Raw genomic sequence first — 21,332 nt, forward strand, 5'->3', positions numbered from 1 at the left:
AAACGTCGTCAAGAGTATACGATGTCCTAATCGCATTAGGAATATGAAGATCGTCTTCGACAGCTCGCAACTTTCACATTGCTATCTCCACCCTACTCCAGACAGCCCTCGGTGGAGTTGCACTAAGTTGCCGATGTTATGGAAGGCCTTCAAACCGACAACAGACCACATATTGAAAAATACAAGCGAATTCTCTTGCAGCGTAAGCTTATTGTAACTAATCTAAAAATTATTGGAGAGGAACATTGTCCTATTCAAAAAAAGTAAAATGTTACACACTGTTGACGTCAAACGGACATTATCTATGTCCTGTCTTGTGTCCTACTCATCTATAATATCAAGTGTACTACGAAAATGATTATATATAATGGATGATAGGGTAATGCATTGATACCAGATGGTGGGGGCCAGCCGTTGTGGCCGTGCGGTTCTAGGCGCTTCAGTCTGGAACCACGTGACCGCTACGGTCGCAGGTTCGAATCCTGCCTCGGGCATGGATGTGAGTGATGTCCTTAGGTTAGTTAGGTTTAAGTAGTTCTAAGTTCTAGGGGACTGATGACCTTAGAAGTTAAGTCCCATAGTGCTCAGAGCCATTTGAACCATTTGAACTATTTTACACAAAGTGACATTAAAAATTAAAGTTATTCACGAGCAGCTAGTTGAGAATATGTATGAACATTAAATGACACGACGAACTGAAATAATATGACGAAGAGTTCAGCGCTCACTGGGAATAGAGCCCCACACATATCGTTGTTGACTACACACAGAGACGTCAGCTACCGAATTTTTCTCCACCAGCTGCTCAGAATAGCATCTTGAACTTACAGTCATCTCGCAAATAGTTCTGTGTCTCACTGGGAGTTAAAAACGTCAGATATCGTTAGTGTTGACAACGAATGAAAATACATTAAAAATCAAAATTATTATCCAACAGCAGATAGGTGTTCTCATGATAGAGCTTGATAATACATAATTAAATCTTTAGTGCCGGGCCAGGATTCGATCCCATTCACGCGTAATATGTGAAGGTGTTGAGGAATCTGAAGTTTTGAACAAACAACAAATTGTAGCCGAGCTGTATTGCCACGAAGGGATCAAATTCCGCGTTAAGGGCGGTCTGAGTTGCATTCCCAGTTTAGAACCAATTTTATCGACATACAGAAGCTCAAATAAAAGATGGAATAAGTGTCCTGTGACCATACATAGCGTTTGTGTCGTCACTTGAAATAAATAACTGGTATAAGAAAGGTTACTGGGGATAGAGTTTCTACATGTCGCCACTCCAGACTTTATTGTGGTTCAACCTACCGCCTACTTGGTAAAGAAGGAATATCATCTTTAATGTGAATTTTCAGACCACGCACCCATTATATCTCCTCACTTGGTGTAGCCAGGAGAGAATGGAATCTGTCTCTCCCTATCTAAAATCATTGACGGAAGTGGGAATCGAACCCAGACCATAGGTATTACAACCTACCATCCGTCCAACAGACCACGAAATCCTCTTCTCTGCGAGTCATTTTTCTATCGTAACGCAGTTGCGCCACACTGGATGAGTATTCTGACACACAGGCTCCCTGTAGTAATTTGCAGCACGTTCAGTAAATTCATTTACTTGGTTGACCGAATCACCATGAACTAGCTGCCTCGGCTACCCAGTGCATACATTCGACTACTTTGTAATCACAGAAATAAAATCACGTAACTGCCACCTACACACAACTGCCAACAGTGTAGGATGCAGAAGTTTAAATAGGAAGTGTTCCTTTCCACTTGAGCTATTCTATTGCGCTATCTGTTACTAGAAAACGTCGTTCAGTCCAAAAGAAAAGCTGTAACTGTTTGTCTCTCAGAAGTCAAGACCTGGCCATATGCATAATCTCACAGTGCTGTGGAATCCAAAAGTTCTGGAGGAATAGTTACCGAGCTCTGGAGCTGCTGTAGCTACGGTCAGCTTGTAGCATAGATAAGATGTCGCGAGTTCGAATACATTCAGTGCTACATTTTTTAAAACGCAATTCTGCTCTCTGCTGAAGGTATCAATCTAATGGAACTTTGAACATAATTCCCTTCACTTCTCAACCCAAAGTAGTCGCATGTGGAAAAAGGGCTAACTACTGTGACATTTTGTTCTATTCAGGTTTAATAGACAGCAGGCAGCAGATGCATCTCGAAGATGTGCAGGGAGAGCGCATCGTGCCATAATACGTCAGAAAAGTATTTTTTATATTAGCCGTCGTGTGGTAGTGATATTTTATTCTTCTTCAAACTTTGTTTGACAGCTTTAACTCGGAACAAGTTCTCTACATGCATGTAATCAGTAAACTGCATGTGCATTGTCAGACTGTCATAGGTAACATCTGAGAATTCGCATATATCGTTGATGATTAATTTCTCTCTCATGTTTACTATTGTTTTAACAACACTAAAGGAAACCTTACGAAAATTGTGCACTGTATTATAAGAAATGAAATAAAACTAACCATGGTAACCTTACGACGAAAGTATCTGTAAACAAGCATGCCTCTGTCGACACGAATTAGTAAAATACTACTCACTTAGATTTTGATTGGGTCTGTGTTTAATTGGTATGCTGTGTCATACTCAAGAGGTATGCAAATGTGGCATTTCATAAATATAGTTACGTATTCCTAGAAACCCAAAATTTGCTTGTCAGCAGCGGAAAGAGGCCTTACCTGTTGCGCAGCATTGTAAGTTTTTCAACATTGCACTATGAGCTGAAAGCATTTTCTTGCGATTTCCTTATTGATGTTCGATCTGACTGCTTGTAGCTCTTTCACAGAAGGGATAAAAACGTTACAGTAAGTGAGACTGGAACTGCGAACCGTAACAGACGCTTTTTCACAGCTCAGCACGTTACCACAGAGCTGGCGAGGAGGTATGGGTCTTAGCTTCCTATTACGAGGACAATAGTAACTAGAACTCGTAAACCGCCATTTGAATGTCGAGATTAGTTGCGGTTTCCACCTGCAACGACTTTCCTGGGCTGGAAACCGTAAATTTTCAATCTTTTGTTACCCTGCAAGCGATAATAACTCGGATTATTCAATGGAAATGACAGGTAAAATCAAGTGAACTTTGAGGCTTAATTCCGTGCACACCAGGAAGTAACTCGTCGATCACAGAGTTGCCAAACATACGTTGCCTTGTTGCCAAATCTCAGTTACAGTACCAGCAGGAAGAAGACGAACCGATGTGATCCTACAGCGGTCTGGGAAGTGACCATAGCTGGTGTCTCCAAGTCACGGCTGCTACGGCCTGGAATACGTAATGCGTCTGATTCGCTTTCTGTAACTAGGTTTAGGGACTGGAGCGTAGTTACTAATAATACTCAGAACTGACTGCAAACTGAGCATCATAAATCAGTAACTCTCATTGTTGTTTTTATATTTCTTTCGTAAGTGTACTCAAAACTAAGAAAGTCATTCACAGGCGTTTTTGTGCCTCGCCGATAGTCGAGCACAACATACAAATAAAAATAAAAAAGAATGTGTGTGTGTGTGTGTGTGTGTGTGTGTGTGTGTGTGTGTGTGAGAGAGAGAGAGAGAGAGAGAGAGAGAAATAAAAAGCAATGAGAGAGAGTGTAAAAAATTGTTGTAAAGAAATTGAGTCAAGGTATTTAAAGAAATCTTTCATTAAAATGACACGTTCCATATCATTACGAAATGTCGTATTCATGATCTATGGAACAAGAGTTACTCTAATGTAATCTAATCTAATCTAATCACATCATATTGATGATTAGCCATGAAGAGTCATGAATTACCGAAATTTTGGCCAATACCAGTAACCAAATCTAAACTTGAAAATAAAAGACGACAATTTTTGTAATAAACCGTAACTCCTATCAAGACCCTTTCGTCCCTGTTATCGAACCACGAAAGATGTCTGATATACCTCCATTCTGAAGTAACAAAGTGCGCATGCATTTAAAGATGAAGTGCATGATGTGAAGTTCTGTGACGGAGATACGAACCCAACACGTAATCCGATTGTTAACTAAGAAAAATCAAATGTTACGTATCGGTTTTTCTTACGAGCCGCTAGGTGTCTGAATCTAAAATAAGGATACAAACTTTTGTGCCTAAGCGACAATCGAACTGCACACCTACCGTGCATCCACGAATATAGCTTAAGTTTCAGTTGCTTACTCATGAACAGTAAGATGTGTGCGTGTTTGACCAGAAATAACGACACCTGTTGCCATTGTTGGAAACACATGAACAGACATTGAAATTGCGCGTTAATTTTCACTAGCAGGTGGGTGTGCACTTGATAAAGCTAGAAATGAAATTATGAATATTTTTGTACTGGATCAGGTTTCAGACCCACATACTTACCTTTGGAGGAGACCTAGAGAAGATTGCAGTCTTGGGAAAAGGAACGAAATGACAGAACTATACTGTTCCGAGAGATTCAGATCCACGAAAGAGGAGATACGAATTCGAATCGCAGTCCAGCACCAAATTTTTAAACGTCTCTAGTTCAATCAAGTACAAGTAAAATAAGAGCCCTGTCCCTTTAAACGGCTATCGGTTCATCAAATAAAATAAAATTTTCTAATGTAAGTAAGCTTACTGGCGATTGTATTTCTGTTTACCATGACTTCCGCTGTGTCATTTCCCAACGTAAACCGGCTCTGCCCAGTTGGTAATGAAGGAACGTGATGTTTAATGCGGATTCTGGATTATAACGTCTTTCTCTTGAGGTTACCAGAGGTAAAATAAATCTGTTTGTGCCTCTTAAAAGTAAATGCCTGAACCCACGCATTGCACCTGTGATAGCTCGTTCCACCATACCATTGTGGCCACATTACCCAGCCCCAAGAGTGTGCTGTAACGGATGATGTGCTTAGCTTACAAAATTAGTCACGGTGGAAAAAATGCGAGTCTATTAAATGGTCGAGTAGAAGCAAGCTTCTGACGCAGAGATTATGCTATTCTCATGTCATCAGGATGTAAAGACTCTTCTAGGCCTCATAGGCTGGATGTGAAGCCATTTTGATTTTTCACAAATTCAGCAAATTTCTTAGTTCAAGAAAATCCACTGTGAAGTGTGAAGTTGCCGGATAATTCGATTATTACTGTTATTATTAATATCATTTTATTCATACCGCTGCTGTAACACAATTGCTTGAACATCATTTAATGCCTTTTGGTCACTATAGATGTAGTTTCCCATGAACAGATTCTTTCCCTGTCTATGGAATCCTTTTCATGTTAATATCAAACACCAGCAATTACTCGTAGATTACTTTAAAACTAAAGTAATTGACGAAGACGTTACTTGGTAACAAAAACGCACTGCCTTTCTTCACTTACTTTCGCCTAGAAATGGCTATCGAGTACTGACAAACCAAAAGGCAAGAGATCTTACTGCCTTCCGATATACGTTGCTGTTAGTTCTTCCACATGATTTGGTCGACATGACCTGTTTCAAGTTGTGTATGACAGACAGTGTTTTAGAAAATCTATTGTTTCCCTTTGAAATAAACAGAAGTATTTTCATTCTAAGCTGCCCAAGTACAAAATTTTCGCAATATTAGTTCAAATTTAATATTCGCTTCTATAATGTAGGAAAGTATTTCACAGTCGCAAAACTCGCATCCGAAACGTTGACCTTACACTTAGTCGCTGACCATAAATTCTAGCTCAGAGTGACACCAGTTTAAATAACCTAATGTAGTGAAGACTGTTTGCCAGTGCTCTTTCTCACCGGAAAATACGCAATTCACTCATTTGGCTCCATAAGTACACTGTAACAGTAATTTCTGTGTGAAATTTGTCAGTAAGCTTTTGCCTTCCAACCGGCAAAATACGGCAGAGTACGGCCGGTAAACAATTCACAAACCACGATTTAGTGCCAATAAGACGATTTCTTTAAACATTGTCGAAACTGAGGGAATTTAGTTTCTGCTTAAATCGTCTTAAGCAGCAACAATCACAGATATCTCAAATAGGAAAAAGCTGAATATCCAGGTACGAAGGTTGTAAAACAAACTTCCCACAGTTTGTGTCAGGTTGATCTTTTCGTCTGATAACACTGCTTAAGTATTTTGTCTAAGAGGTATCACAAGTAGTATCCTTGTAGCTGTGGGAATCATTGGTTGAAAACGAGTTTAACCCCAATGGGTACAGTGCTGCTAAATTTTCACAATTATTATCAACCTAAGTGAGTTCATCCACAAACTGAGGCATATTTATAATATTGGAGCTAGACTGTGTATTCTTGTCTTTCTTGAGTGGTCATTGGAAGGCGTTTACACACACGTATACAATACTATGAATATTTCGAACACTATGGTTAACGTTGCTCTCATAAACTACTTTTTTTTTTAATTCTTCTGGGTCTTCAGCGTGCAATATGTGTTGTAGATACAGTCTCAGACCAAAAAATTGACCGCCGAGTCGTTCACGTAAGGTGGACAATACAGTCGTGCTCCTCTCAGAATTCTATGTCTGGCAATATGCTCGATCTAGCAACATGTAGACTGCGGCACTTCCCAGAGGAAGTCTTGACTCCAGTCTTAGTACATTACTCTTGACTACGACCGTAGTCTTGAGGTAAAACGCGAGACCAGCTAATATGATATTGTAGATTCGCTTGAATTACACTCATAGCTTCAGCACCGAGAGGAAAGGGGCGATAAATATTTTGTCGATATGTGCTTTGGGTCGCCAGACGTCATATTAGCTGGTCTCGCGTTTTACCTGAAGACTACGGTCGTGTTCCAGCAGCGGTTTGAATAAAATGATAGTAATAATAACAGTAATAATCGAATTATCCGGCAACTTCACACTTCACAGTGGATTTTCTCGAACTAAGAAATTTGCTGAATTTGTGAAAAATCAAAATGGCTTCACATCCAGCCTATGATGCCTAGAAGAGTCTTTACATCCTGATGACATGAGAATAGCATAATCTCTGCGTCAGAAGCTTGCTTCTACTCGACCATTTAATAGACTCGCATTTTTTCCACCGTGACTAATTTTGTAAGCTAAGCACATCATCCGTTACAGCACACTCTTGGGGCTGGGTAATGTGGCCACAATGGTTTGGTGGAACGAGCTATCACAGGTGCAATGCGTGGGTTCAGGCATTTACTTTTAAGAGGCACAAACAGATTTATTTTACCTCTGGTAACCTCAAGAGAAAGACGTTATAATCCAGAATCCGCATTAAACATCACGTTCCTTCATTACCAACTGGGCAGAGCCGGTTTACGTTGGGAAATGACACAGCGGAAGTCATGGTAAACAGAAATACAATCGCCAGTAAGCTTACTTACATTAGAAAATTTTATTTTATTTGATGAACCGATAGCCGTTTAAAGGGACAGGGCTCTTATTTTACTTGTACTTGATTGAACTAGAGACGTTTAAAAATTTGGTGCTGGACTGCGATTCGAATTCGTATCTCCTCTTTCGAGGATCTGAATCTCTCGGAACAGTATAGTTCAGTCATTTCGTTCCTTTTCCCAAGACTGCAATCTTCTCTAGGTCTCCTCCAAAGGTAAGTATATGGGTCTGAAACCTGATCCAGTACAAAAATATTCATAATTTCATTTCTAGCTTTATCAAGTGCACACCCACCTGCTAGTGAAAATTAACGCGCAATTTCAATATCTGTTCATGTGTTTCCAACAATGGCAACAGGTGTCGTTATTTCTGGTCAAACACGCACACATCTTACTGTTCATGAGTAAGCAACTGAAACTTAAGCTATAGTCGTGGATGCACGGTAGGTGTGCAGTTCGATTGTCGCTTAGGCACAAAAGTTTGTATCCTTATTTTAGATTCAGACACCTAGCGGCTCGTAAGAAAAACTGATACGTAACATTTGATTTTTCTTAGTTAACAATCGGATTACGTGTTGGGTTCGTATCTCCGTCACAGAACTTCACATCATGCACTTCATCTTTAAATGCATGCGCACTTTGTTACTTCAGAATGGAGGTATATCAGACATCTTTCGTGGTTCGATAACAGGGACGAAAGGGTCTTGATAGGAGTTACGGTTTATTACAAAAATTGTCGTCTTTTATTTTCTAGTTTAGATTTGGTTACTGGTATTGGCCAAAATTTCGGTAATTCATGACTCTTCATGGCTAATCATCAATATGATGTGATTAGATTAGATTAGATTACATTAGATTAACTCTTGTTCCATAGATCATGAATACGACATTTCGTAATGATATGGAACGTGTCATTTTAATGAAAGATTTCTTTAAATACCTTGATTCAATTTCTTTACAACAATTTTTTACACTCTCTCTCATTGCTTTTTATTTCTCTCTCTCTCTCTCTCTCTCTCTCTCTCTCTCTCTCTCTCTCTCTCTCTCTCACAAACACACACACACACACACACACACACACACACACACACACACACACACACACACATTCTTTTTTATTTTTATTTGTATGTTGTGCTCGACTATCGGCGAGGCACAAAAACGCCTGTGAATGACTTTCTTAGTTTTGAGTACACTTACGAAAGAAATATAAAAACAACAATGAGAGTTACTGATTTATGATGCTCAGTTTGCAGTCAGTTCTGAGTATTATTAGTAACTACGCTCCAGTCCCTAAACCTAGTTACAGAAAGCGAATCAGACGCATTACGTATTCCAGGCCGTAGCAGCCGTGACTTGGAGACACCAGCTATGGTCACTTCCCAGACCGCTGTAGGATCACATCGGTTCGTCTTCTTCCTGCTGGTACTGTAACTGAGATTTGGCAACAAGGCAACGTATGTTTGGCAACTCTGTGATCGACGAGTTACTTCCTGGTGTGCACGGAATTAAGCCTCAAAGTTCACTTGAATTTACCTGTCATTTCCATTGAATAATCCGAGTTATTATCGCTTGCAGGGTAACAAAAGATTGAAAATTTACGGTTTCCAGCCCAGGAAGGTCGTTGCAGGTGGAAACCGCAACTAATCTCGACATTCAAATAGCGGTTTACGAGTTCTAGTTACTATTGCCCCCGTAATAGGAAGCTAAGACCCATACCTCCTCGCCAGCTCTGTGGTAACGTGCTGAGCTGTGAAAAAGCGTCTGTTACGGTTCGCAGTTCCAGTCTCACTGACTGTAACGTTTTTATCCCTTCTGTGAAAGAGCTACAAGCAGTCAGATCAAACATCAATAAGGAAATCGCAAGAAAATGCTTTCAGCTCATAGTGCAATGTTGAAAAACTTACAATGCTGCACAACAGGTAAGGCCTCTTTCCGCTGCTGACAAGCAAATTTTGGGTTTCTAGGAATACGTAACTATATTTATGAAATGCCACATTTGCATACCTCTTGAGTATGACACAGCATACCAATTAAACACAGACCCAATCAAAATCTAAGTGAGTAGTATTTTACTAATTCGTGTCGACAGAGGCATGCTTGTTTACAGATACTTTCGTCGTAAGGTTACCATGGTTAGTTTTATTTCATTTCTTATAATACAGTGGACAATTTTCGTAAGGTTTCCTTTAGTGTTGTTAAAACAATAGTAAACATGAGAGAGAAATTAATCAACGATATATGCGAATTCTCAGATGTTACCTATGACAGTCTGATAATGCACATGCAGTTTACTGATAACATGCATGTAGAGAACTTGTTCTGAGTTAAAGCTGTCAAACAAAGTTTGAAGAAGAATAAAATATCACTACCACACGACGGCTAATATAAAAAATACTTTTCTGACGTATTATGGCACGATGCGCTCTCCCTGCACATCTTCGAGATGCATCTGCTGCCTGCTGTCTATTAAACCTGAATAGAACAAAATGTCACAGTAGTTAGCCCTTTTTCCACATGCGACTACTTTGGGTTGAGAAGTGAAGGGAATTATGTTCAAAGTTCCATTAGATTGATACCTTCAGCAGAGAGCAGAATTGCGTTTTAAAAAATGTAGCGCTGAATGTATTCGAACTCGCGACATCTTATCTATGCTACAAGCTGACCGTAGCTACAGCAGCTCCAGAGCTCGGTAACTATTCCTCCAGAACTTTTGGATTCCACAGCACTGTGAGATTATGCATATGGCCAGGTCTTGATTTCTGAGAGACAAACAGTTACAGCTTTTCTTTTGGACTGAACGACGTTTTCTAGTAACAGATAGCGCAATAGAATAGCTCAAGTGGAAAGGAACACTTCCTATTTAAACTTCTGCATCCTACACTGTTGGCAGTTGTGTGTAGGTGGCAGTTACGTGATTTTATTTCTGTGATTACAAAATAGTCGAATGTATGCACTGGGTAGCCGAGGCAGCTAGTTCATGGTGATTCGGTCAACCAAGTAAATGAATTTACTGAACGTGCTGCAAATTACTACAGGGAGCCTGTGTGTCAGAATACTCATCCAGTGTGGCGCAACTGCGTTACGATAGAAAAATGACTCGCAGAGAAGAGGATTTCGTGGTCTGTTGGACGGATGGTAGGTTGTAATACCTATGGTCTGGGTTCGATTCCCACTTCCGTCAATGATTTTAGATAGGGAGAGACAGATTCCATTCTCTCCTGGCTACACCAAGTGAGGAGATATAATGGGTGCGTGGTCTGAAAATTCACATTAAAGATGATATTCCTTCTTTACCAAGTAGGCGGTAGGTTGAACCACAATAAAGTCTGGAGTGGCGACATGTAGAAACTCTATCCCCAGTAACCTTTCTTATACCAGTTATTTATTTCAAGTGACGACACAAACGCTATGTATGGTCACAGGACACTTATTCCATCTTTTATTTGAGCTTCTGTATGTCGATAAAATTGGTTCTAAACTGGGAATGCAACTCAGACCGCCCTTAACGCGGAATTTGATCCCTTCGTGGCAATACAGCTCGGCTACAATTTGTTGTTTGTTCAAAACTTCAGATTCCTCAACACCTTCACATATTACGCGTGAATGGGATCGAATCCTGGCCCGGCACTAAAGATTTAATTATGTATTATCAAGCTCTATCATGAGAACACCTATCTGCTGTTGGATAATAATTTTGATTTTTAATGTATTTTCATTCGTTGTCAACACTAACGATATCTGACGTTTTTAACTCCCAGTGAGACACAGAACTATTTGCGAGATGACTGTAAGTTCAAGATGCTATTCTGAGCAGCTGGTGGAGAAAAATTCGGTAGCTGACGTCTCTGTGTGTAGTCAACAACGATATGTGTGGGGCTCTATTCCCAGTGAGCGCTGAACTCTTCGTCATATTATTTCAGTTCGTCGTGTCATTTAATGTTCATACATATTCTCAACTAGCTGCTCGTGAATAACTTTAATTTTTAATGTCACTTTGTGTAAAATAGTTCAAATGGTTCAAATGGCTCTGAGCACTATGGGACTTAACTTCTAAGGTCATCAGTCCCCTAGAACTTAGAACTACTTAAACCTAACTAACCTAAGGACATCACTCACATCCATGCCCGAGGCAGGATTCGAACCTGCGACCGTAGCGGTCACGTGGTTCCAGACTGAAGCGCCTAGAACCGCACGGCCACAACGGCTGGCCCCCACCATCTGGTATCAATGCATTACCCTATCATCCATTATATATAATCATTTTCGTAGTACACTTGATATTATAGATGAGTAGGACACAAGACAGGACATAGATAATGTCCGTTTGACGTCAACAGTGTGTAACATTTTACTTTTTTTGAATAGGACAATGTTCCTCTCCAATAATTTTTAGATTAGTTACAATAAGCTTACGCTGCAAGAGAATTCGCTTGTATTTTTCAATATGTGGTCTGTTGTCGGTTTGAAGGCCTTCCATAACATCGGCAACTTAGTGCAACTCCACCGAGGGCTGTCTGGAGTAGGGTGGAGATAGCAATGTGAAAGTTGCGAGCTGTCGAAGACGATCTTCATATTCCTAATGCGATTAGGACATCGTATACTCTTGACGACGTTTAGCACCTGTGCAGTCAGTCACCCAATTTCAGAATTCATTTTGAGTAATCCTGCTAAATTCCCTAAATATTGTCTTTTTATATTGATGAGTAATATGGATAGTCGTCACGTTCATGTGCCGTCTACAACGCAAATTTAATGTTACTATCCTAGGAACTAACCTGCAATACGTTTTGTATTTCATAATCGGAACTATCTGCATTAACCGTCATCAGAGCAACGTCAGGGAACAGAATGCAGCAGTGCCTTGCTACCTACTTTAGGACCTGCTTGAGTCGTGTTCTAAGGAAAGGGTAGTTGCTGGTTCACATTATATTACACTAGCGAGAAGTACCGACTTTTCCTTTTCTCTGCAAACATCCAGAACTAAATTCAGTAACTAAATGCTAAGAATATATTTGCATTGTGCCAACTCAAAGATCAATAGATATGGATATAGATATAGATACAGATTTTTATATTTAAAGCCATTCTCGTTCTGCGTTGGAATAAACATCATTCATTATTTGCTTGTTCTTGTTACGATTGTTATTGTCATTCTCTCACTCGCAAGAGTTTTCGCATTCCTATTTGGTATCGATGCACATGAAGAGTGGCTATGAAAGAAGGGAATACTGAATGTTACGTCATGCAGAATACACTCATTTACTTCGGCTCCTCGTGATCTACGCTACAGGAGATGTGAGATACATAAAGTTGACAGTGTGAGGACAGACCTGGTAGCACAACTGTGCAACTACACAGTGTTACCAGATAAAATAGTGCTGCGGAATCGACAGTGTAGTACGGACTTTGCTACAGTAGCAGACAGCTGGTAATTTAGGACCATGACCGTGGATTACACTTTGGTCAGTGCTGGTTAGAGTGCTGCAACTGTAAATGGAAGGCTTTGTTTGATAGTCTTATGCTGATGCTGTCTGAATAAATTATGCCATTGGATACAAAGCGGTTTAGTTTTGAGACCTAACCCACGAGGGGGGAAGGCACAGTGGTCTGCTTCAGGAATTCCAAGCAATAAAACACAAAAAACAACCCAGGAAGGGAGACATGCATTTGGAATCTGTTCATCGTTACGGGGTCAAACAAGAGGGTAACATTACTGAAACAATGATCGGGCTACTTAGTATATAATAGAGCATACAGATTTCAAGGAGGAAACGTATGAAGATGCAGACTTCCTCGTTATCAATATGTGCGGCATATCTTTCGTGTTAACGAAAGTAAATTCCCGCTTTACCTCTTCTTACGTGTCAAATGAAATGAATGCCATGAGGAATAGAATATTTGTTGACTGCGTCTCTTCTTGCTTCCATCCTTACCAACATATTTCTTCATTCTCGTGGTAATCATGACATTCTGTGTGTATGCTGCAAAAGATTGCAAGTGGACAAATTCGACATCGAGGTGCAAAGCGTTATATTCAATTCGAATAAGCTTCCGGTGTATTTTTACTTCGTTTGTATTTTTAGATGATTATGAACGTTACGGAAAATTATCTCACATGCTTTATGTTGAATGAGAAACATTGAATGATCCGTTTTGCTTTCCCTACGTTGAAATGATATAATGTCGGCGTCAACAGCCTTCTTCCACACCGGAAGCTGAAACTTGTATCATTCTGGATTAATGATAATTGAATATGTCATATGTATACATAGCCCAGAAGGCGACGTCAGAAACCATCAGGGGAGAACGCTGCATAAAAACCAAATTTGCGCGCGCGTCTCCACTCTGAAGAACCGTATCGGAGAATCACGGCAAGCATTTCGCTGAAGAGCTGCCTCGTCAGAGAGCCTAGAAATGGCAGCGTCGTAGCAAGTATTTGTCAACACTCTGATAGTGCATTTACTTCCGGGTGTAGGTCGGCGTTACCTCGCTAAATTCACTTGACATTCGTTTTCCACATCGAAGACTCGTACGATATAATCCACTGCAAGAATAATCCACTGCAAGATGACACAATTAGAAAGTATATTTAATTTCTGGACTCCAAGAACGGCGTTCTTCACATAAGTAACACCTGTTTGTGTGTGCATTCGGGAGGACGACGGTGCAATCCTGCGCCCGGCCATCCTGATTTAGGTTTTCAATGGTTTCCCTAAATCGCTTGAGGCAAATGCCGGGATGGTTCCTTAGGAAGGGCACGGCCGATTTCCTTCCCCATCCTTCCCTAATCCGAGCTTGTGCTCCGTCTCTAATGACATCGTTGTCGACGGGACGTTAAAACAGTAATCTCCACCTCCTCTGTTCGTGTGTTTAAGGTTGCGTTTTGAGGCTCAGGCAACATCGCAGTGACTATATTCTGCCTCTGGCCGCCAGTGTGTCGTTAGCTCAGAGGTTCCCTTGTGCGTTGCAGTACTTGTACTATAAGACATAGCAGTTCGAATCACGGTAGAAGCCGCTGAGTACAACCTTTTATTTTCCATTTTAATTAATGGAGTTGCAAACTGCTAGTAAAAATTTCTTATGCGAAATCTGAAGAATGCCTTTAAACATCAATCTTCGTCCGATTTCGACTTAGTAAATTAAGTTAATATCATGGATTTCTGCTTTGCGAATTCCAAGGTGCTTCACTGTAAAATAGACCCTGAAAAGATTCAAACCGACTGTCAACGATATAAATTTGAGCTTTGTTCGTCATATAGGTCTAACATGTCAGAAGGTTGTTTATGAAGTGCACATGTTCATTAATGTAGTTCCCTTCTTCTAAATTTTTGCAATAGCATTTAACTGTAGACTTTTCTAACACCGGCGTTAGCAATTCCTTTCCGTTCTCTGAAACCTTCAAAACGACAAATTTTTCTGGTTTAAATCTGATGACCTTAACTATCACTTCCGATCAACAATAAATACTTCATGAACCCATACATGGAACTCCAAATGTGCAGTGTTCCTGCACTGCTACAGAGCAGGCATTGCAAGGTATTCACACAGTTTATCGCATAGACTTACCATAAGGAATGAAACAAGAACTGTAATACACTTTACACCACAGACGCTCACTCTGGCTTGACGAAAACATCCAAACATTGACCAAAAGTTGCACAAATAATTGAGTTTGAAAGGAAAAGAAACGAGGTATGAAGCATTTATAAATTCATCGAATGTAGTGAGGTGGTTTAATTTCGTCCCAGTCTATAAAATTAATTTCGGGCCATACTCAGCTCTTGCCGATTAATGTAATATAATACCCGCCTACTAATCAGGGCGTCTGTCTCCGTTGCTTTTGAGCGTGAATGGAAATTGTAGAAATTTTCTGTGGAGCAACATTTAATAATAAAGCGTTTTAAATCATCAAAAGCGATGAGCGTTAGCAGGCGCTTTCGATAAAGAACGGGGGAGTGTAGCGCCGCTGCTGTCGCCACGGCCGCTGCCAGTAGCCAGCAAATGGATCCCGGAGCTTTGCCGCATACGGCGTCCAGAGGAGGACAGTCTGCAGGAAATCTGCCGCAAAATCGTTACTGGATAAAATTTTGATATCGGTGTGTCACAAAGCGAAATAGATTGAATCTGCGCTACCATTACATTCACGTCTTCAGCATTCAGACAGAAGAGGCTATAAAAATATTTTATGCCAGCTGCTCTCGATCCACTGACATTATGAACAGAAACAACGCACGCTACCGCTAGACCACAGGCGTAATCAGACTAGAGTTTCTCTATCATGGGACAAGTTTTCCTCCAGGAAGTGCCGCAGTCTACAGTGTTGCCAGATTGTGCAGATAACCGGACTTAGAGAATTAGCGAGTTGGCCAGTTTTTTTGTCCCATGTCGCGATCGGCGCGGACTTAGCCTCTGAAGCGGCCTGCCGCCGGTCAAGTTTTATGTCAAAGAGTGTACATCATCAAGGGATGTATCTGATTCCAGAGTATATTGTGTTTAGTGGAATTTGGGGAGTTTTGTGTTGTCGGTTTTTTTGGCATTTTGTGTGGTTTAGTATGGTGGTGTGTGTCTAAATTTGTTTCTATTTACTTTGTCTCAACCCAAAAATCCCCAGTTTCCCATGTTTGTCCCGTTAGTTTCATTAGGTTTTTTGTGGAACACGTGTGTTAGTTTTTAATTGTATTTTCATGTTTAGTGGTCATGTTTACGTAAAATCATAGGCGCCATATTAGAATCATAGTGTATGGTAGTTTCCCCCATATTTGTGACGTCATGGGTCGAAGCAGATGGGTGGAATCTGACGCTTATGTATTTGTGACTGACAAGACAAGTCACGAGAGATGCGTTTCTGGGAAAAGATTCGAAAGGGAATTTAGGCTGTGCTGGCCTCAGTGTGATCCTTAGCATATTCCTTCAAACCACCTTGCTTCCCAATATTCTTAACTGGTCGAGTCTCCTTATATTTCCTTTCCCCATAACACTGTATCAGAAAAAAATCAACCTTGAACACCTACAAATTCTTTCATCACCACCACTAGGTTGTAACGGGCTGAAGATGGTGTCCCATAAGAGCATCTCTCTTTGTGATCACATTAAAAAATGCATGCATATAACAAGCTTCTCTAAATTGTGCAAATGGAAGCTCTTCCAACAACATATCACTCATCCCCATAACCCCCCCCCCCCAGCCTCATCGTTCACTAGTCTGTATGATCGACCCCACCTATTCCCTACCCTGCTCTCATTCTAGCACTGGGCACTGCACACACCTACCCACAACTCCTTCTCCTCCCCCCCCCCCCCCCCCCCCCCCCCATGTCCCATACAGCATCCCAACACTGCACCTAGCAGCCCTATTGTCCCCCCTCCCCCCCCCCATGTCCTTTACCAATCCCACAGGCAGCACACCATCTGCTATCCCTCACTTCCCACCCCACAGCACCTCTTTACGCCATCACTCACTCCAACAGATTTCTGCTTGCATTAGATGTGTCCTTGCCCTAGTGTTCTGTACTTCATATAATTGACTTTGTCCAAAAGCTTAAATATTTAGCAGTCAATTCATTCTACCTACCTGCAACCAAAGCCCTTCTCAAATGTGTTGAGTAGGAATGTATCCTTTGTATATCATTATTCTATCCTGACATTTTCCATGTTTGATTTTACTTTCTCTGTTCTTTGGAAAACATAACAGAGGCAACTGAGTTATCGACAACCCAGTCTTGCTTGTCACCATTGGACCAGTTCAGATACGTCACATGAAAAGCTTGAACAGCAATTGCTCAGTTACATAGCTTTGAGCAAGTGGACAAACAGATACACTTACAATACAGATGTAACACATGATATGAAGGTGGAACGTAGTCCTCACTTCTGCAGTTGTTCCAAAAAGAAGTGATAAGAGAAGATTATAACACCAAACGCATGTGTGCTAAATCTGCTGCTATTTGCCTTTACCAACTGCTTACATTTTGAGATCAATGGAAGACCTACAATACCACTAGAAGAGTGAACATCCTGAATATGAGCAGGACACTAGACACACCAAGTTCATAGAAAGAAAGGTAAGTGGGGTGGGGGGGGGGTGAGGAAGGTCCTACTTGACGCAGACTGGCAGTTGACGCTAACAAAAGCCTGTCAAGGCTACTTTTATAACATGACATTGTCTAGCATCGGTATACATTTGTGTTTTCACTGCTTCTAGAGAAACTCTCAAGATGAATGATTCAGAGCAAATGACATCTTTACAGTATCACATGAGTGTTTTGATCTAGCTACAAAAAACTAATTACAGCACTTTGATGAAGAAAGAAATTAAGGATATATTTTCAAAACAAGCTCAATGAGGAGAGAATTCTCTGTAAAATGTTGATGGCCACACACTGGAAACTTCAAAATCCTATTCTCAAAAATACTGAATCAAGAAGTGAGCTCTAACAGTAACTTTAGCATGTTTTAATTTGCCAGAAGCTGGAAGTGACATTCTGCTATAATTACTTCTTTTATGAGCACCAAACCCATAGGCATATGTTGTGTGTTACATGTGTCATATTTGAGCCCACACAGTATAACTCTGATTATAGTAACATTTAAGTAATTTATGTGATACCAAATATTTAGAGTGGTAATGTGAAGATCTACTGGTTAAAGAGCACTGCAAACATTCCTTGGTTAAAACAGTAACACTCCTTTATTCTTTTAGTATCAGCATTACTACCATTTCCTTCTAAGGGTTGTAAATTATGCTACCAACTACACTTTCATTTAATAGTATTTAAGCTCCTCAAAGGATTTCAATAACAATTTTTGGTCTCCTAGCAATCCCCTGTATTTAATAGATTCTGAATACCTACTGACAAAACAAAAACAGAACAAGAATGGTAATATTGCTAACAAGAACTCTGAGGGTATAAAACCAAAAAGTTGAGCAATAGCCAAAATAATACACCAGGAAAAAAATATTGTAGGTCATGAGTTTAAATTTCTCCATCAGGCACCATGACGAATAGACTGCCAAACATTGTCTTTGCAATAAATCCACATATATACCCCTCTTGTCTGAGAAAGCAACTCTGGTCAACTTAAAAATTGACCACAATTATAGCATCTGATCAATTCGTCCAGCAAGCCATACAACTGATTTAAAGTAGTAGCTAAACCATCTGCCCTCTAGCAAGTAAAGTCCTACACATATTTAACTTTATCGTGTCCATTAATAACACCACTTTCTAAAAAAAAAGGAACAACTCTAGACATTTACAACACACCAAACTAAATCTCGAAGTAGAAAATTAATTTGTAACAAGTGATTGCTAACACCACAATAATTCAAGAACATGTGACAATTTCCTAGTAGACAACAAACCTGTAATCATTAACTACTGGCATGCCAACATCACACTAACAATAAGCTACAGAAATTTTGAAACAAATTAAATATTGGAAAGCAGCATCATACACATGACACCAATCCATTGCCAATATGTTGCACAGCCAAAAGTTACAACTTCATTTGGTCAAGAATCAAAACCAACTGCCAGTACCAAATTTTTCATCTGACAAGGAGCAGGACATGTAATCTGCGTGTTTACACACCACACTGCAGAGAGAAATTAATGAAACAATGGTAAAAAATACAAGAAGCTATTTACCAAGGAGCCTGGTTCAGCATATACTTCATTCTTCTCTTTTTTCAGCCAACTAGTTCCCTTGCAGTCCATGATTGCCCTCCTAAGCCACTGAAAACAAGAAAGCAGAAGTGATATTGTTCACATAGCAACTATTCGACATAGTATTTTCTGGCTGCAGCAAATGAGTCATCGCATATGAAAAATTTAGAAATAGCTGAGGAACAAAGAACCTGATAAAAAACTGATTTACAACTTGCTGGTTATGAGGACTCTGCAGCCTCACTGTCATTAATGGAAAACAAAATTCAATTTGAGAGAAAACAAAACCACACACAATGGATCGAAGCGTGTCAATCGATCCTGCAAATTCCTTAATACACAGAACAATTTAAGAGATTTATAATTATGTCCTCAGCAATGTATGCAAGGACAGAAAAGAATTATTTCTCAATCATACTGGCTGCACTTTCAATCAATCTATAAACACACATTTGCTCATGGTATTTAGAGAAGCACAACATGAAAATCCACCTATACAGACAGAACTTTCTTTTTTACAGTCCATTTAGTATGTATTTTTAACAACTGTTTCCTTATAGAGTCATATTCAACGTTATCCACCCAGTATACAGCAACGCTGGAATCTTTACCCAGTCACTAAAACACACACACTGCTGCCTCCGTGTTGCATAGAAAAATAAATCATTCTTGACTGTCAAGATTTAATACCGATTAAATTTGTCTAACAAGACTTAGCAAAATTACTTTCTCATAAGAGTACCCATGACAATGTTCTGTGATGCTTTTGTCGGTGGCAATTACACATACCCTTTAGGCCTTACAGAGTCAATTACATTTCCCATATCCTTCCACAGTTTTAAACGTGTACATTACTACAAACAGCAGTTAACACTATTTACTGAACTATGGACCACGTAGGCACATTGAAAATCCATGGAAAACAACACAATGAATTCTCTCTACAGCATTCTCTTTCATCCCAACATTAAAAATCTCTGATACTCTGTATTAACGTGTGCTAACAAATCTCGTGTATCGGCGGTACAACTGTTTGCGCTACAACCCGGGCGAACTACAGATCAGATTACAGTAAACTCTTACTGTTCCTAGTCGTTCCTTTACAAATATTGTTAGCGAAGGTCGCATGCACAACGCAAATCAATATAACGATATGAATGCAGAGGGTGTGTGAAATTCACAAGGGCCTTTTTTCGTCAATCAGAAAGTATTTTACATGGACCTCAACTTTCTCTAACTACCACAGCATACAGACACTTTTCCGGTAGTTACAGGAAACACAAACTTTCAGGCGGTTCTTTTGCTAAATCACGGGAAACATTTAGCAATTTTACCGGACAGGACGAAAACAGCAAGCACAACACATACACACACGTCGATCTGGTCTTTTTCGTAATTGACTAACAGCACAGGTACGTAATGTGTGCACTAATATGTTTGTCTAATCACTAGTCACCTCCTGCTCGCAATGCGGAAACACAAGCTCACTGAAAATAACAAGTGCTTTGTTCTAATACACATAACCTGAAATAATTACTTATGAAATTCTAAGGCTATCTCAAACCATAACTAGAGTTGATACAACAATTAATGCGGAACAAACTTATGGATCTAATGTGCCCAATAAACGACACGAAACCAATATAATAATTATACGAACAGTTATTATAGCATCATTACAAGGCATTGGCAAACTACTTCATTTGAGACAGTTAGCTGTAATAATAACTAAAATTAAGTACTGGCTTAGTACCAGACTCAATATGCGCCTTTTTTTGATTTCCTGTCCCTCTCACCAAAGCACTTACATATTAGACGGACAATGCAACGCAATTCCCTACAAAAGCACGATACGAACTGCTAAACTCTACTGCCATCTGCTACTGTGGTCAAAGTTAGTAAATGCGGAAGAAAGAACCTATCACGGAAGTCGTTCTAACATTCTTGGAATCAGAGCTGCATATCTGCTACGTAGAGAAATGAAAGTTGTTTGTTGGTTAATTTGGGGGAGGGGACCAAACAGTGAGGTCATCAGTCCCATTGCATTAAGGGAAGGTTGCTGAAGGAAGTCGGCCGTGACTTTTCAAAGGAACCGTCCTAGCATCTGCGTGAAGGGATTTAGGGAAGTCACTGGAAACACAATCAGGAGGCCTGGACTCGGGTTTGAACCGTCGTCCTCCGGAATGCGAGTTCATTGTGCTATAACTGCGCCACCTCGCTCGGTCATCAAAGTCGTATGGGAAACTATATGTTTTTTATTAATTTTTTTAATAGTTGAAAGTATGGTTTCGAAATTGTAAATAAGTGTACAGTATTTATGGCTACTGTGGTTACACAATTTT

The 21,332-nt window shown here is 40.0% G+C and overlaps 1 protein-coding gene across 12 annotated transcripts in view; it reads right to left on the reverse strand.

Annotated features, from left to right (window-relative positions):
* The window catches only part of LOC126427094 (zinc finger protein ZFP2-like), a 718,966-nt gene extending 698,098 nt beyond the window's left edge, over nucleotides 1-20,868 (reverse strand). For all 12 annotated transcript variants that reach the window (XM_050089289.1, XM_050089290.1, XM_050089286.1 and 9 more), the window contains exons 1-2: nucleotides 20,799-20,868; nucleotides 18,973-19,059 (exon numbers count right to left, since the gene is read on the reverse strand). In XM_050089289.1, the coding sequence (XP_049945246.1) occupies nucleotides 18,973-19,041 (69 nt within the window). In that variant the 5' untranslated portion in view covers nucleotides 19,042-19,059; nucleotides 20,799-20,868. The remainder of the gene's footprint in view (nucleotides 1-18,972; nucleotides 19,060-20,798) is intronic.
* Nucleotides 20,869-21,332: the final 464 nt, after the last annotated feature.

Source organism: Schistocerca serialis, chromosome 11, assembly GCF_023864345.2.
Source record: "Schistocerca serialis cubense isolate TAMUIC-IGC-003099 chromosome 11, iqSchSeri2.2, whole genome shotgun sequence".
NCBI classification, from domain to species: Eukaryota; Metazoa; Arthropoda; class Insecta; order Orthoptera; family Acrididae; genus Schistocerca; species Schistocerca serialis.